General features: G+C 59.2%; 6 protein-coding genes across 6 annotated transcripts; 3 read left to right on the forward strand and 3 right to left on the reverse strand.

Annotated features, from left to right (window-relative positions):
- Positions 1–1,302: 1,302 nt before the first annotated feature.
- On the reverse strand, positions 1,303–1,994 carry DCS_05350 (ubiquitin-conjugating enzyme E2-18 kDa; the record flags this gene model as incomplete). Its single annotated transcript, XM_040802656.1, has 3 exons — positions 1,303–1,664; positions 1,729–1,889; positions 1,960–1,994. 3 exons carry the CDS (start codon positions 1,992–1,994, stop codon positions 1,303–1,305), a joined length of 558 nt encoding a protein of 185 aa, XP_040657689.1.
- A 994-nt stretch (positions 1,995–2,988) lies between these two features.
- On the forward strand, positions 2,989–4,206 carry DCS_05351 (peroxin; the record flags this gene model as incomplete). The annotated part of the gene is made up of 4 exons (XM_040802657.1): positions 2,989–3,186; positions 3,246–3,431; positions 3,512–4,054; positions 4,111–4,206. The coding sequence occupies 4 exons, from the start codon at positions 2,989–2,991 to the stop codon at positions 4,204–4,206; spliced, it is 1,023 nt and encodes a 340-aa protein (XP_040657690.1).
- Positions 4,207–4,431: 225 nt separating this feature from the next.
- Positions 4,432–5,191, reverse strand: DCS_05352 (uncharacterized protein; the record flags this gene model as incomplete). Its single annotated transcript, XM_040802658.1, has 2 exons — positions 4,432–4,788; positions 4,838–5,191. The coding sequence occupies 2 exons, from the start codon at positions 5,189–5,191 to the stop codon at positions 4,432–4,434; spliced, it is 711 nt and encodes a 236-aa protein (XP_040657691.1).
- A 1,382-nt stretch (positions 5,192–6,573) lies between these two features.
- DCS_05353 (ABC1 family protein C15C4.02) lies at positions 6,574–8,578 on the forward strand (the record flags this gene model as incomplete). Its single annotated transcript, XM_040802659.1, has 3 exons — positions 6,574–6,935; positions 7,005–7,155; positions 7,247–8,578. 3 exons carry the CDS (start codon positions 6,574–6,576, stop codon positions 8,576–8,578), a joined length of 1,845 nt encoding a protein of 614 aa, XP_040657692.1.
- A 1,196-nt stretch (positions 8,579–9,774) lies between these two features.
- Positions 9,775–11,214, forward strand: DCS_05354 (GTP-binding protein; the record flags this gene model as incomplete). Its single annotated transcript, XM_040802660.1, has 4 exons — positions 9,775–9,868; positions 9,928–9,937; positions 10,013–11,132; positions 11,185–11,214. The coding sequence occupies 4 exons, from the start codon at positions 9,775–9,777 to the stop codon at positions 11,212–11,214; spliced, it is 1,254 nt and encodes a 417-aa protein (XP_040657693.1).
- Positions 11,215–11,703: 489 nt separating this feature from the next.
- DCS_05355 (uncharacterized protein) lies at positions 11,704–14,024 on the reverse strand (the record flags this gene model as incomplete). The annotated part of the gene is made up of 6 exons (XM_040802661.1): positions 11,704–12,573; positions 12,651–13,200; positions 13,257–13,372; positions 13,430–13,552; positions 13,615–13,887; positions 13,947–14,024. 6 exons carry the CDS (start codon positions 14,022–14,024, stop codon positions 11,704–11,706), a joined length of 2,010 nt encoding a protein of 669 aa, XP_040657694.1.
- Positions 14,025–15,649: the final 1,625 nt, after the last annotated feature.

Raw genomic sequence — 15,649 nt, forward strand, 5'->3', positions numbered from 1 at the left:
CATCAGATGCACGCTACATACGGCGAGCCATCACCTACAGTCCCTTGGCCGGTCAGCGCTCTTGGTGCTAGCACCCAAACAAGCTCATTCTAACTGGGTGCCATCTATCCGTGTTCTTGGACATGCAAGTACTTGCAATCCACATGTACATAGCATAGTTTGTACGAAAAGCTCGGCGGTTGCTTCATTTGTGATTCATCTCTGTATGGATGTTACATATTTCCTCGACGGACTTGTCGTACATACTGTCCAGGTTGCCGAGGAGAACAACTGTGAATAGCAAACGACCAAAGCAGCAGAGAAGCTGGTGACCCTACTGTACAGTACTAGGCCTCCACTACTCCGTACATTTACACTGCAAGTATACTTATGCCCTAGCCGTCTGTATCAGTGGCACCAGTACGAGCACAAAGTAGCCGTTCGCTGACCAATCCATCGACACCACTGTATTTTACTTACTTACGGTAATAATACTACCCAAGTACGGAGTACTGTACGGAGTACTGTACTGAGTACTGTACAGAGTACTGTACAGAATAAATTAGTAGGTTGCTTGTGCGTTGCTCGTCAGGCGGGCCCGCTGCAGCCTATGGCAGCATGCATTCTCAGTACTGTAAGTTACACCTTCAACTACCGCCAAGCTTCCGTTGCTACGGAAAAGCACAATGGATCTCATCAATGCACCTCGGCACGGTGGCGGTGGACGGCAGATATGACAAGTGTGCGTTCCGGGACGTCGTTCATGCAATACGTAGATTTCGCGCAGCACCAAGATGGGCATCAACCGCCAACGTCGTGGGGGGATGCATTTCTCCTGTCCGCCGCGCAACTAGACCATGTAGCTCAGCTCAACGTAGGCTGCTCGGTCCCCGTGGGAATTGTCGGGTGCTGGCAGCTCGACCTTGTGGTGCCATCCATCGCCCTCATCCTCCCATCCCCTGCCGAGCAGCCGCGTCTCTCGTCCGTGGGTTCGTCGCAAAGTCTTCACACGAGCAAGTCGATCCGGTTCGGGGCCTGCCGCCATGCTGAGCTTGAAGGGAACAATGGCTAAAAAAAAAAAAAAAAAAGCAACCAAGCTCGGTCGCGTCAGGAACCCTTCTGCCCTCGGTCCGACCCTTTTACTCTTCTTTTGCGCCATCGGTCGTATCAATGCCGTGTCGTCGTGCCGTCTTCCCACGTCCGCACAGTCCACGAGGCGTCGAGTATGACCCGTCATGCTGCACGAGCCTGGTATTCCTCCCCAAGGCCTGCTCTAGCCACGCCTCGATGCCGTCCATCAACGGGTAAAGGGTCGGAAACCGATCACGGGGCGGGGTTGTCGCGAACCACTCGTTTCACCCTCTTCTCGTACTCGGCTCGGTCTCGCTTGAAGAGGTTGTAGGCTTCGGCCTGGGCCGGCGACTCGGGGTTCGGGTCGTTGAGCAGGTCCTGGATGCCGAGGAGGATTTGCTTCACCGTGATGGCCGGCTTCCACGCCTCCTCCTCGTTGAGGATGGACAGGCACACGGTGCCGGACGGGTAGACGTTGGGGTGGAACAGGGGCGGGAAGAATTTGCCTGGAGACTCGTCAGTCGTCGTGCGTCGCCGCGTCGCCGGGTGCCACGCGGGCCGAGGGCGGTTGCAGGGCACGCCGGGCTCACATTTCGGTGGTTTCGTCGGGTACTCTGCGTGACGGGGTCAGTGGCGAGGCCTCGCGTCCGTCAGCAGCGTGCGGGAGGCTCGACGTACCATCGGGGAAAATAATGTTGAGCTTGAAGAGGCCACCCTCCCAGATAGTCTTGTCCTTGCCGGGGATGCCGCACTCCCAGTTCTTCAGATCCAGGACGCCCTCCTTGGTCCGCGCGGGCTTCGCGTAGAAGCCAAACGGGTGGTCGCGCCGCCACTGCTTGCTGGAGAATGGTCAACCGTGCCGTCTCGTCGCCGGTGCGGGTGCGAAGGCGACACCCGGACGCCACTCACCGTTCCTCCTGCAGTCGATTTTGGCACAGCGCCATGGCGAGGAGTGTGTCTGATGGAGAGGCCTGGGCTCACCGGTGGCACGCGGAGGTTGTGACGGATACGTGCTCGTCGTTGACGGGGGAAGAATGACGGCCTGCTGAGAAATCGAACAGGCCGCGCTTGCGTCGACTCCTCAGGCGGTCATGGTTAGCGGGGGGAGTCGCCCGTGGTGGTGGGGGTCGCACCTTGGGATGGGGACGCGCAGCGCAGCGGGACCCTAAGTATTACAGTACTTCCAGCGGCATCCACGCCGACGGAACAGGCCAGGGCAAGGACGCCAGCGAGCATCTGCGGTGATGTACCACTGCCGCCAGCGAGCGTTTGCGGTGAGATGCCACTGCCGCCAGCGCCCAACCTCTCCAACTCCCCTCCAATCCCCCTCCAATGCCCCCTCCAATGCTCCAACGCCCCCTCCAATGCCCCCGCCAATCCCTACTACAATCCCCCTCCAATTCCTCCACCAATCCCTCCACCAATCTCTCCACCAATCTCTCCACCAATCCCTCCACCAGTCCCTCCACCAATCCCCCGCCAATCCCTCCTCCCATCCCCCCTCCCATCCCCCTCCCCTCCCCTCCCACGCAAAGCACTAGCATAAAGGCGTGGGACCTGGGACCGGACCTGTGTTACCCAAAGGGGCCTGATGCTCCCACGCGCGATCCCTCGGCCCGGCACCAAGAAAAGGTACAACCCAGAGTCTTCACGAAGCTCCTTCTCGTGGCTCGCGGCCCCAACGATCGCCTTGCTCGAGTCACCAGCTGCTTCTTCACCTCCCTCGGCTCCCTTGCGCCATCCCTCGTCGCCTCGGAGCACATCTCGTACGTGTCTTGTGCCTAGACCATCTCACCTTTGCCTCGTCCTTGATCTCTGCTCGGCGGGAAACACGTGCACGCGGGGCCTCATCCAGCAGCCTGCAACGTGCGGCCTCCTCCAGCAGCCTGCAACGCGCGGCCTCCTCCAGCAGCCTGCAACGCGCGGCCGGGAGGCAGCATGGACGCGAAGCCCGGCAAGCCAGCCGAGGGTCGGAAGAAGGATGTCGAGGTCAAGGAAGTCGAGGTCAACGTCACGGTCGCTTCAGCCACCGTCGTCACCGCGCAGCCTTGCGAGCCTGTCCCCGACCCGGACGAGGACGACCTCGACGATCTGGATGGCAAGACGCCCGGCCCGGGGCCCAACAAGGTCCCAACCGTTTGGTTTCCTCGCTGACGATGCCTGCAGACTTGCTGGACGATTTTTCGGCCGCCAAGCTAGACGCGGAAAAGGCATCCAAGGCCACCGAGTCGGCCGAAACGAAAGCAGCAGGCTCCGATGCCAAGCCCCCAACGACCGGCCCCGAGGCCAAAGCGACGGTCGAGGATGAGCTTTCGGAGGAGGAGTTTGCGAAGCAGCTCCAGGCCGGCATGGCTGATCTGCTCGGCGAGTTGGAGAAATCGGTTCGTTGCCCCCCCCCCCCCCCCGCCGGCGAGGCTGCGGCGAGAGGCTCGCTCGGATACCCTGCTGACGCCCGTCCCAGCCCGAGATGCAGGGGCAGTTTGAGGAAATGTTCAAGCAGATGGCCGCCGCCACCAACGTGACGGATGCCGGCGACGGCGCCGACGGCAGCGGCACCGCCAAGGCACCACCGGCAGAGGCCGCGTCGGAGCCCTCGTTCCAGGAGACGATCCGGCGCACCATGGAGCGCATGCAGAACTCGGGCGAGCAGGCCACGGCCGCGGCCACGTCGGGGGCCGAGGACGACTTCATGGCCGACATGCTGAAGCATCTCTCGTCGGGCGACTTTGGCGGCGAAGGCGGCGAGGAGGACTTTTCCAAGATGCTCATGGGCATGATGGAACAGCTCACCAACAAGGATATTCTGTACGAGCCGATGAAGGAGCTCGACGACAAGTTTCCCGGCTGGTTCGAGAGGAACAAGGAGACGACGTCGGCCGAGGACATGAAACGGTACGAGGAGCAGAGGGTCCTCGTCCGAGAAATCGTCGTCAAGTTCGAGGACGGCGCCTACTCGGACGGCAACTCGGCCGATCGCGAGTACATCGTGGAGAGGATGCAAAAGGTGGGTCCGGCCACGTCACGCCGCCGACGAAGCACGCGGGAGCTCACGAGACGCAGATGCAAGCGGCCGGATCGCCACCGGCCGACTTGGTCGGAGACATGGCATCGGCGCAGGATGCCTTCAACGGGGACGACCAGTGCAATCCGCAGTAAAGGGCGGCTTGGATATCTCGTACTTGTATATACCCGCCTCCGCAATGTGGAGTGCAGCATTGACCCTACCAACACGCCCGTGTGGTTGGTCCGCCGCAAACGCCAACCATGGTTGTCACTGCGCCCCAAACGCCCGAGAAAAAAACCCTTGTCGCGACGGGAAGATGAAAAAGACGTGTCCGGTCCGGTCCGGTCCGGTCGACGGTGAGAGGAAAAGGCGGCCCGCTAGCGGCCGGCGTCTTCGGTCATGTCCATGCCGTCCGACGAGTGCGGCGGCTCATGGAGCCCAAACTGCTCCTGGGATATCAACTCGGCAAAAATGTCGTCGTACTCGGCATCGGACATGTCCGGGGACGGCGGTCGTCGGGACGCGAGCTGCTGTTGCTCGTAGGAGGTCACCATGGCTTCGAGCTCATCGAGCTCCAGGTTCGTCGGCGTCGTGGCCTCGTCTCGATCGAGCGACGGGCCGTGCCGATGCTGCTCCCAGAAGGCCATGGCCTCTTCGATGTCGGCCTCGGTCGAGTCAGGTGGTGCGTCGTGCGTCAACTTTCCGAGGTTCGCGAGCCAGCTCGACTTGAGAAACTAGAGGGCGTCAGTGACTGTCGAGTAGACGAGATCGATTCGGTCGTACCTGTCCCTCGATGTCTCTTCTCTGCCACGCCTTGTCGTCCGACTTTTGACGGACGCGCTGGAGGAAGCTGCGGCGTCTCGCCTCGTTTGCCTCTTCCCTTTTCCGCATCACCGGGTTCGGCCGCGCCGGTCGCGACGCAAACTTGGACGGGGGCAGGCCTATGGGAGACGACTGGACGAGTCGCTGCGGAAACAGGTTCTTGCCGACGGGCGAGACGGGCGACGAGGCGCGGATGGGTGACGAGGAGAGCGGCGACGAGACAGAGGGACGGTGGTCCCAGGAAGCGAGGGTGGGCGTCGGAGCAAAGGACAGCATGCCGCCCACCGGAGAGCTTTTCCGCTCGGGTCTTTGCATCAGCGGCGGGGGGGGCGGACGTGCGAGATGAGATGGGACGCAGGACGACGGCGGACGGGTCAGGGCCGAGATGGGATGATGGCGATGTCTCGGCCGACCTGGCCTTTGATTAAAGCCGTACGCGATCCGCGTAGAGCGCGCGGTCACGTGTAAAGGACTTGTCGGGAGTAAGTACTTAAGTATCCTGTACGGAGTACTGCACAGTAAGTAAGTATACTGTACTGTGCTCCGTACTGTAGGTACAGTAAGTAAGTATACTGTACCCCGTACTGCACTCCCTTAGTACTGTATGCAAGTACAACCACAGTATGTATTTGCAGTCGTCACGCAACCTACTGTACAAGTGCTTGTACTACAGAATGTTGGCACTTGCAATTACTGTACGAGTACGTGAGTACAACTACATTACATGCAAGTACTCCGTACAAGTACGAGTATTAATTACAGAACAGAGTACGGAGTACAACTACATTACATGCAAGTACTCCGTACAAGTACGAGTATTAATTACAGAGCAGAGTACGGAGTACAACTACATTACATGCAAGTACTCCGTACAAGTACAAGTATTAATTACAGTACGGAGCAAGTTGGTTCAAGTACAATACCTGTACTCCGTACAGTACGGAGCACTCCTTACTTGTACATGTAGGAGCCACAAGAACTATGTACTGTCCAGTACAAGTACTTGGATGCAGTGCTCCGGACTCCGTAATACTCTGTGCAGTCGCTATTGTCTGCTGTAGTGACGATTCAATTTTGGTAGCGCTGCCACTACAAGGTGAATCGACTCTTTGCCACCCCACTATACATACATGTACTTGGGTGCGTTCTATACTTTAGTGTACTTACTTGGTACTCCACACTAACGTACTACTGATTTAGTACTCCGTTCTCCGCACTCCGTGCTCCGTACAACGTATTTGTTACAGGGCACTACAGCACCGTAATAGCCTGTAGGTGCCTGTGGCGGAGGCGGCGGGGAGCGGCAATGTCATGCAAAATGGCCAAGCCACAGTGCAGGACCAGCCGCGGCATCGTTGGGCGAATCAGCGACTCGGACGCCAAAGATGGTGATGTCGTAATAGACTGACTGCATTGACGGTACCTGGCTCTCGTGTAGTGCAACTTTGCACGTATTATATTTCTCGCGGACCCCGGAATTTGTTGATGCGAATCACCTGATCGATTTCCTGCCTTCCATCTCCCGCGTTGTCCTCTCTCACCACACACGCCCGCCATCGGATTCTTCCCCAAGCACAAAGTATGTTGAGCACTTGCTAATACAGGCAGTCAGTTCTCGGTCATTGCCGAGAGAGACTCTGAGAGAGGCGGTCGGACAGGCCATCTTCGACGAGAGAGAAGGATCGGAGCGGTTGAAGATGAACTCGACGACACTCTCACGCGTCGCCGTCCGCCTCGGCACCGGCCCGCGGCCCTGGACGTGCTCGACTTGCCGAGGCCAATTGGCCAGTTCCCGACCATGCCTCGGCCCTTGGCGCCGATTCTCCTCGGGCCCCGGTGCCGGCTCCGGTTCTGGCTCCGGCCAGCGGTCGTCTCGGTCGTCGCAGTCTTCCCGTGGTGGCGACGGGGCCAGGCCTGGGAGAGTGCTTCTGTACGCCTCGACGGGGGCCGCCGCCGTCGCCAGCACCGCCCTCGCCTTCTCCGACGACATCAGGAGCAGCTACGAAGCCGCGGGCCGTACCGGTCGCGTCGTGGCGGCGCTCGGCATCTGCATCAATGAGTAGGCGACACAACCTTGCTCGCGGCAAATCCGACGGCCGAGACCTCCGCTAACGGATCGACTCGTCAGCTATCGGACCACCCTGAACGCCAAGGCTGCCCTGCGGGATGAGGAGGAGCAGGAGGCCGTCCTCAAGGCCTGCCACAAGCGCTGCGCCGAGCGGACGCTCCGCGTGCTGGAGAAGAACGGCGGCATCTTCATCAAGCTGGGACAGCATCTGGTACGGACTGCTGCCTTGACAACTCCCTCCGCCCGTCACCTCCGTTGCCGTTCCGTACCTGCTGACGTGATGCCCTCTCGCGGCCGCACAGAGCGCCATGAACTACCTCTTACCGCCCGAGTGGACGACGACGTTCATACCCCTCCAGGACAAGTGCCCCGTCTCGTCGTTCTCGTCCATCGAGGACATGTTTCGCAAGGACACCGGCCAGGACCTCTGGGCCTACTTTTCCGACTTCTCGCCCGAACCCATCGGCGCCGCCTCCCTCGCCCAGGTGCACCTCGCGACCGTCAAGGAGAGCGGCCGCAGGGTGGCGGTCAAGGTGCAGCATCCGGACCTCGCCGCCTGGGCGCCGCTCGACCTCGCGCTGACCAAGTACACCTTCTCGACGCTCAAACGCTTCTTCCCCGAGTACGACCTCGAGTGGTTGTCGTCCGAGATGGAGCTGTCGCTGCCGCTCGAGCTCGACTTCCAGGAGGAGGCGGTCAACGCGCGTCGCATGAAGGCGCACTTTGCCAAGATTCCCGAGCTGCCCCTCGTCATCCCCGAGGTCCTCTGGGCCGAGAAGAGGATCCTCGTCATGGCCTGCGAGTCCGGCAGCCGGCTCGACGACCTGGCCTACCTCGACGGCAACGCCATCGACCGCGACGAGGTCTCGGCCACGCTCGCCCGCATTTTCAACGAGATGATCTTTGGCGACGGCGCCCCGCTGCACTGCGACCCCCACGGCGGCAACATCGCGATCCGCAGAAACGACGGCCGCCGAGGCCTCGGGCGCGGGCCCAACTTTGACGTCATCCTCTACGACCACGGCCTCTACCGCGACATCCCCCTCCCGCTGCGACGGTCGTACGCCAAGATGTGGTTGGCCGTCATCGACGGCGACATGGGCCGCATGAAAAGGTACGCCAAGGAGGTGGCCAACATCGGCGACCGAGACTTCCCGCTCTTCGTCTCGGCCATCACCGGCCGCGACTTTAGCGTCGTCAGCCGCTCGGGGTCCATCCTCGAGACGCGCAGCGCCGACGAGGAGCAGACCATGAGCGGCGCGCTGCAGGAGGGCCTCATCGTCGACCTCGTCCGCATGCTGAGCCGCGTGCCGCGCATCATCCTCCTCATCCTGAAGACCAACGACCTCACGCGCAGCCTCGACGAGAACCTGCAGACGCGCCAGGGCCCCATCCGCAGCTTCATGATCCTCGCCCGGTACTGCGCCCGGACCGTCTTCCGCGAGCAGCTCGAGCAGATCCGCGCCGGGGGTTCGCTGCTATGGCCTCGCAACGCCCTGCGCGTCTTTGCTGCCTGGCTGAGCTGTCTGCGCATCGAGGTGAAGCTCGAGGCGTTCGAGGTGTCCCTGCGGCTGAAGCGCATCTTGGGACGGCGGAGCACCACCTTTGGCGACGCAATGCCTCTCCAAGGTTGAAGGGGTGAGTATGAACGTGTACATGGACTTGATGTTTGCATGCGATCGGATAGATGCCATCATACTTGGTGGTTGGCAGGCAAGTACATACAGTAGACGGTAGACGGGGAGCGCATTTCTGGACCATGCCGGCAAAGGGCTACCTACCCTACACCACGACCTTTCCTTGATGAAACTAGGGGCCCAACGACATTGAGTCTATGATTTGGCCGATGATGAAAATAGCATGGATACGCGATTGAGTCTTGTTCTTTGTTTGCCATTGCCCATTGGTTTGGACATTGATTTGGACGGTGCAAGTACAGCAACAATCCATTGGGCGAAGCAAGCTTCACCAACTTGCACAGTAGCCGAGAAATGACTTCAGCACTTGCATTACCTCTCTCACATACGGAAATGGCAACACAGCACTTGTAATCGGTACCCTCGTGCTTGCTCGGTCCATGGACATTTTGAAATGAATGACGACGACTTTTCACTTATTTGTACTTGCATCTCATGTCCAGCCGGTTGCAATACAGGTACGTTGCCGAGTCGTTCCCAACGCCCTGTAGTTGTACGTTGGCAGTAGCGGCGTACTCGTCCCGAGTGCGCTGTACTGTAGCGATTCGGTCCCTGTAATGGCCCATGACGAGCCGCCGGAACGGTCGCGTAGAGTGCCAATTACCAGCCAGCAGTGCTGTGGGGGGGTAACTATGGTGAGCATTTACAGCAGTCATCGTAGCCCGCTCCGAAAATCCCACTCTGCTTGTAGCATGTACTTGTACCGACTTACAGCGCTTGTCGGTATTATTACTGGTTCCCTGACCCAACTCCTAGTTACACCGTACTAGGTACTAAGTAGGCAGCCAATTGCATACTTAACTGTTAGGTATATGTACATGTGCGTCTGCAGTACGAAGTGTTAGTACCCGATAACTACAGTAAGTAAGTACAGTACTTGGGACGGGCGGTAATGCTCCGTACTCCGTACAAGGAATTACATGGACGACGCAAATTATTAGTAGGTCGAGTGCAGACGTGAACCTCAAAAATTGCCGCCGCTCTCGACTCGCTCATCCAACAAAACGACGGCCTTTGCAAATTGGGCCACCGCCGTCCTCGGTGCCGAGAGCCATTGTTTGACGCTTCTGCTCGCCCATGCCATTCATCGGCGTCCCTCCCACGTCCCGGTGCCCACCCGATCCCCCGTCGACATGCCTCGAGATCCCCTCATCGGCCTCGTGGGGAAGCCATCGGCGGGGAAGAGCACGACGCTCAACAGCCTGACGGACGCCTCCTCCAAAGTCGGTCGGTGAAATGTCCGCATGGCCGTTCCTTGGATCCCTGCTGATGGCCCTCTCCCGCAGGCAACTTTCCGTGCGTGACAGCCTCGCGTCGGCGCCGCCCCTCGTGTCGAGGCTGACTTGACTGACGCCCTCCTCCGGCCTCCAGATTCACCACCATCGACCCCCAACGAGCCGTCGGCTACCTCCAGATCGACTGTGCCTGTGCGCGGTACAAGGTCTCGGACCGGTGCAAGCCCAACTACGGCGCCTGCGTCGACGGCCGCCGCTCCGTCCCCATCGAGCTCCTCGACGTCGCCGGCCTCGTTCCCGGCGCCCACCAGGGCCGCGGCTTGGGCAACAAGTTCCTCGACGACCTGCGTCACGCCGATGCCCTCATCCACGTCGTCGACGCCTCGGGCACCGTCGACGCCGAGGGCAAGGAGACGCGGGGCTACGACCCCTCCGTCGACATTGCCTGGCTCCGGAGCGAGGTCGTCGCCTGGATACTGGGCAACCTGATGCAGAAGTGGGGGTCCATCCGCCGGAGGCACATGGCCGTCAAGGCGACGGCCGTCGAGACGCTGCAGGGGCAGTTTTCGGGCTACGGCGCCACGTCCTCGGTCATCAGCCGGACGCTGGATCGGGCCAACGTCAAGGAACCGCTCGAGGACTGGTCCGACGAGACGGTGCACCACGTCGTCAACTCCTTTGTCGACGAAAAGTTCCCGACCGTCATAGCGCTCAACAAGATCGACCACCCCGACGCCGACAAGAACATTTCCAAAATCGCCAAGATGCAGGACCCCAACACCATCGTCCTCTGCTCGGCCATTTCGGAAATCTTCCTGCGCAAGATGACGAAGCAGGGCTACATCCGATACGTCGAGGGTGGCGAGTTCATCGACACGCGGGAAGACCTCATCGAGCAGGGCGACCCGACCGGCGGCGGCCTGAAGGAGCTGGACGAGAAGAACCGAAACCGGATAGAGAACCTCAAGGACATGGTGCTCTACCGCTTCGGGTCCACCGGCGTCGTCCAGGTCCTGACGAGGGCGGCCGAGATTCTGGGCCTGACGCCCGTCTTTCCCGTCAGGAACACGTCCACCTTCACCTCGGGCGCCTCCGAGTCCAAGGTCGTCTTTCGGGACTGCGTCCTGGTGAAGAAGGGGTCGACCGTGGCCGACGTCGCCAAGAAGGTCATGGGCGATGCCCCGATCGCCTACGTCGAGGGCATCGGGAACCTGCGCGTCGCCGAAGACGACCTCGTCGCCGTCGGGAAGAACGACGTGAGTCGGCTGTCCTTGCCCCTATTTCTTCCACTCGCTGACCCGCCTTCAGGTGCTGTCGTTCAAGGTCGGCCGGGCCTGATGGACGGCCGCGTCGCGCCACGACCAACTACGCACCACCATGCTGGACGTCACCATCACACTGCGCCGCCTGCCGACGCTGCAGGTCCGAGCCTGCCACCCACCTGACCAGCGTCACGAATGCTGGCCAAGGTTGCGGAGAGAGCAAGATTTACACACGAGGTTCCGAAGCGAGCAGAAACCATGGCCAATCGTCCATTCCATCGCAGGCCTCATGCAGCATGCAGCATGCAGCATGCAGCGAGGTGAAAGGAAGGGTATCCACCCCCCTACCGGACAATGATACGAGCAGAGTACACCACACGGCACATGCTGCAGAGACTCGAGACGCAAAATACAACAGTCGCCGTCATGGGCGCCAAAGAAGGAACATCCAACATTCATCCGTCGTGGCCCGCCTAGATGATTTTTGCGTCGCCGCTCCTCGTCGTCTATCGTGCATCGTCCATGTCGTATATTCGTTACTTTTCGTCACGGCCGTCTCCGCCATTCACTCCTCGGGCGGCACAGGCCACACCCGGGGTCGCTCACCCCAGATGACTTGGACGCCAAAGGTTTCGCCAAGCCTCACGAGCTTGTCCATCAACGCCCCGTTCACCTTGTTCTGGTAGAGCACCTTGAGATGGGTCACGTTCAGGATGGCCTCGACGACGGAGCAAAACTCTTCAGGCGCGTAGTGGTCGGACGTCAGGGACAGCGTCTCGAGGTTCGGGAAGGTGGCCAAGAAGCTCGGAAGCGGCAAGTCGTCGTCGTTTGTGGGGTACTCTCGGAAGCGAAACCGCGAGATGCCGAGGCTGCGGATGGATTCGACGCCGCGGAGCCAGCCGTAGGCGCCGAGATGTTCCATGTGCTGTCGACCCACGGGACTGTGGAAGGTGGGAATGGGGAACACAATGTCGAGCGTGTGCAGGTTGCCCCTCTCCGCAGCGCCACCGAGGAGATGCCGCATGGTGGACGGACCGTGTGCCAAGTCCTTCAAGCGAAGCTGCCGCAGGCTGTGAAGTTGAAGTGGACGACGTATCGGGCGCCCGTGCGCATCCACCGTGTTCGAAACGCCCGATTCCGAGCATGGCGGGAACACCTCGGCCGTCGTTTGGTCGTCTTCGCTCGAGTACGGAATCTGAAGATCGACGTAACGGAAGTGGCCCGAGCTATGCAGACACATCAGGGACGTGACAGCCGTGAGCGTTTCGCGCGATTGGACGGCTTGTCCCATGTCCGGCATGGTAAAGACGACGACTTGCAAGCTGCGCCATAGCATGTGCCAGATGTCCTTCCACCGATGCAGCCCGTCGCATGTCAAGTGCACGTTGGTCAGGCACAGCTGTTCGAGGCGCGGTGTCCTCGACGCGATGTAGAGCTGAGTGAGGGCTGTCAGCTCCTTCGCCCTCGGCCCTCCGTGCCCTCCAGCTCCCTCAGCAAAGGAAAACGACTCACGATGGGAAAGGGCGCCTGCGAACCACGCTTGTGCTCCAGCCTCAGGCACCGCAGGGCGGGAAACTCGGGCACGTCCTGGAGCTGGCACCAGCTGGCGGGCACGCCGACGAGGCTGAGGGACTCCAAGGTCGCGGCGATGCTCTTAATAAAGTCGACCGGTACGTTTGACGTGCTCTGGTGCTGCGCGTGCCAGCTGCGGTGCTCGCCGTTGTTGTACATGTCCAGGACGACGTGCCGCAGGTTCCTGTAGAGCGCCGGCCCCTTGGGGAAGAGAAAGTAGTACTCCGTCAGGGGCCCCAGTTCGAGACGCTCGAGGGATGCGGCCGCTCGCAGGAGCATCATCAGCCTCTGCTGGCTCAGCTGGAAGCGGGTGGGATCTCTGATGACGATCTCGCGCACGTCACCGCGCGCGCGGGCCAGCAGTTTTTGGAGGGCCAAGGTCGATGGTGGTTGAAACGGCCTCGTCGGAAAGTCAAATGACCTCCAGAGGGTCTTGTAGCCCCGGCACTGAAGCGTGCCGCCCCAAGCCTTGGACACGAGGAGGCACTTTCTGCAGGCTCGTCGGTGAGCGAGCGGGTCGAGGGTGTCGGGAGACGCATGACTCACGTCAGCTCGACGACGTCGAGATGCGAGAAGATGATGTGAACGAGCTCGTACGGGAGAGACATGGGGTCCTGCCGCTTGAATCGGGCCTGCAGCGGTCGAAAGGCGGCGTACAGTTGCTAGCCTGGGTGTCAGCACGCCTCACACGCGTCGTCGGTGGTGTTTCCAGCTCCCACCTGACGCTTCGTGGACGCGTCGACCGGTGCGTCCTTGCTGGCCTCGATGCCGGCGCCGTACATCTTCCAGGCCAGCTCGGCCTTCTTTTGAAGGCGAGCCACCTTGCCGAAGCGTAGGTAGCCCTGAGGGAGTCAGCATCTGCCGAAGCGTGGTGTGGAGGTCGGGTCGGAGTGGAGTGCAGTACATCGGGCCGTCGAGGAGCGAGCTCGAGCATCCATTCGGCATCCTTTCTGGCCCGTCCAAGCTCCTTCATCGCCTCGAAGGTGCCAGCGCGGTAGTCGAGTGCCTGGATGTGGAGGAGGTTGTCGCACTTGTTGAAGGTCCTCCCCACGTGGCAACGGCACGTGTGCATGGCCTCGTCGAAGATGGAGCCATTCTCCGCCGCGACGGCCTCGAAATCCTTGCAGGTGCAACGAGGACGCCTCATTCCCCGAGTGCAGGCACACATGTTCATGGCCTGCCACGATCGTCAGCACGGAGCGGGAGATGGGTCGAGCCTCCGGAGCAGCTTCGTACTCTGGTAAACTGCCTCAACGCCGCGTCGTACTTTTCGGTCGCGTAGTGGTCTCTTCCCTCGCGAATGCGAGCCTCCATGGCCGTCGACGAGCCCTTTCGGGCGGTGCTCGGCTCGATCTCGATGGTCGTTGTTTGCCACGAGATGGAGGGAGCAGATGGTTCCGGGACGTGGATTGCACGGCACAAGTGCTGCTCGACTCGGTAATATCCAGTACGTACATGTACTGAGTAGATGAATATGGAGTATAATACGGAGTAATACACACAAAAGTATTCTGGCTAGCCTAGATTTGGGGGGTCAGAACCCAATTAAAACCCAACTAGGTTAGCGTCAATTACGTACGCGCTCCAACGGGAAGTAATACAGTATTAATTATTTGTAGGGAGTACCAGGCACGGAGTACTCCGTACAGTGCAAGTACTTATATACGTAAGTAAGTACTTGTACAGTGATGAAGTGCCATACGGAGGGCCAGCGGGGAAAGCCCTTATCCTTTTGGCAGAAGTCACTTCCCTCTGCTAATGTGAGGAAGTCGCTTTATAATCGATAAAGACATATTGCAGTTATTGATTGGAACTTGATCACGTGACTGGATAGGGCTGGTAGCAGTGGGCGGGGATGAACTACTGTAAATGTATTTGCCCACCCTTAGGTCTCCCCGTTCTGAACTTACCCACTTGAATATGTGAGGTTGGCTAGAAAGCACATACAGGTGGGCAAATACTTTCTGCCCTCCACTGTATTTCAATGGTCGAGACAATTGACAGGAACAATATTAATAAGGGACGATGGAAGGTGCGAGATTTGCAGACTAAGTATATACCAGGCAGCTTTAAAGTCACGAGACGGTCAACCCGGCAGAGTTGGCAGGTGTCCGGACGGGTAAGCTGATAACCGTAATTGCTTCGCTTAATACCTTTCCGATCCAAATCGATTAGCTTGGGATTGGTGTCATTGCAAGGTCTCATGCTTGACGCAACGCAACTATGGGATAGATGGTCTCAAAAGTCTTGTATCGTAGGAAGGAATGGGCTGGGTGAATTGCTCTTGCGTCTGATATATTCGCAACTATCATGGCCCCTGCACATGTGCTTATGGTTTTCGGCGCTTATTTATGCCACGGGCGTCAGAGCAAACACTACTCAGGGGGGTGACGAATGTAGTCAACAACCAATGAAGTCGCCAGTCAGATTTAGGTGCATCACGGCTGCCCGACCATTGGCCGCGGCGTGCCGAAGTGACACGTCTGGTGCGTTGGTCGGCTAATAAACACTGGCAGGTCAGTCCGACGGCCATTTCAGTTGGCCCGAATGCGTGAAATACAGAATTGCGGGATTTCGTGGGTAACTGGCGTTCAATAATGGAACACATTTACAAGTACAAGGCCCAGACTTGTCTTGGGATATACCAACGAAATCGACGTATCAAAACCCTGCCGAGGATGCAGGTCAGGTTGGCTGGCCATGGATCATTTGGGTGAAGCTCATGGACCAGCCAGTGGAATTTATATGAGCATTAAGTCAATGCAAGTATATATATAAATGCACTGTTTCCTCCAACTCCAGACCCCATTCTCTAATCTCTACAATAGCAACTTCAACAAATCTAGCGTCCAATGCTTGATACGAAATTTGACATAAGTAAGTTGATTTTCTTTCATTGCAAGGTCCTTGAGAGAGTGAGGTTGATGCAAATGGGCCAC

Source organism: Drechmeria coniospora, chromosome 02 (genome assembly GCF_001625195.1).
Source record: "Drechmeria coniospora strain ARSEF 6962 chromosome 02, whole genome shotgun sequence".
Taxonomy (NCBI): domain Eukaryota; kingdom Fungi; phylum Ascomycota; class Sordariomycetes; order Hypocreales; family Ophiocordycipitaceae; genus Drechmeria; species Drechmeria coniospora.